This window comes from Apaloderma vittatum, unplaced genomic scaffold, assembly GCF_000703405.1.
Source record: "Apaloderma vittatum isolate BGI_N311 unplaced genomic scaffold, ASM70340v1 scaffold28133, whole genome shotgun sequence".
NCBI lineage: Eukaryota > Metazoa > Chordata > Aves > Trogoniformes > Trogonidae > Apaloderma > Apaloderma vittatum.
Window position 1 is genome coordinate 351 of NW_009710244.1, and position 240 is coordinate 590.

At 67.5% G+C, this 240-nt stretch overlaps 1 protein-coding gene across 1 annotated transcript in view; it reads left to right on the forward strand.

Moving 5' to 3' along the window:
• Positions 1 to 83: 83 nt before the first annotated feature.
• The window catches only part of ANAPC15 (anaphase promoting complex subunit 15), a gene marked incomplete at its 5' end in the record, with an annotated part of 434 nt that continues 277 nt past the window's right edge, over positions 84 to 240 (forward strand). Inside the window, one exon of the mRNA XM_009867242.1 lies at positions 84 to 143. Coding sequence (XP_009865544.1) covers positions 84 to 143 — 60 coding nt within the window. The remainder of the gene's footprint in view (positions 144 to 240) is intronic.

The window sequence follows — 240 nt, forward strand, 5'->3', positions numbered from 1 at the left end:
TTTGCCGGGGGAGGTCCGTGCCGCGGTGTGGCGGGGCTGTTGGGGCGCTCACCTGCCTCCCCCCTTCTCCTGTCTCCTCTCAGCTCCAGAGCATAGCCGAGAAGGACAACAACCTGGTGCCCATCGGAAAGCCGGCGTCCGAGGTGGGTGTGGAGCTGCTGGGGTGGTCAGAAGGGCTCAGGGGTTGGAGGGTGCAGGGACGGGGGGGGTGAGGAGTTGCTGGGAGGGCTGGAGCTCTGT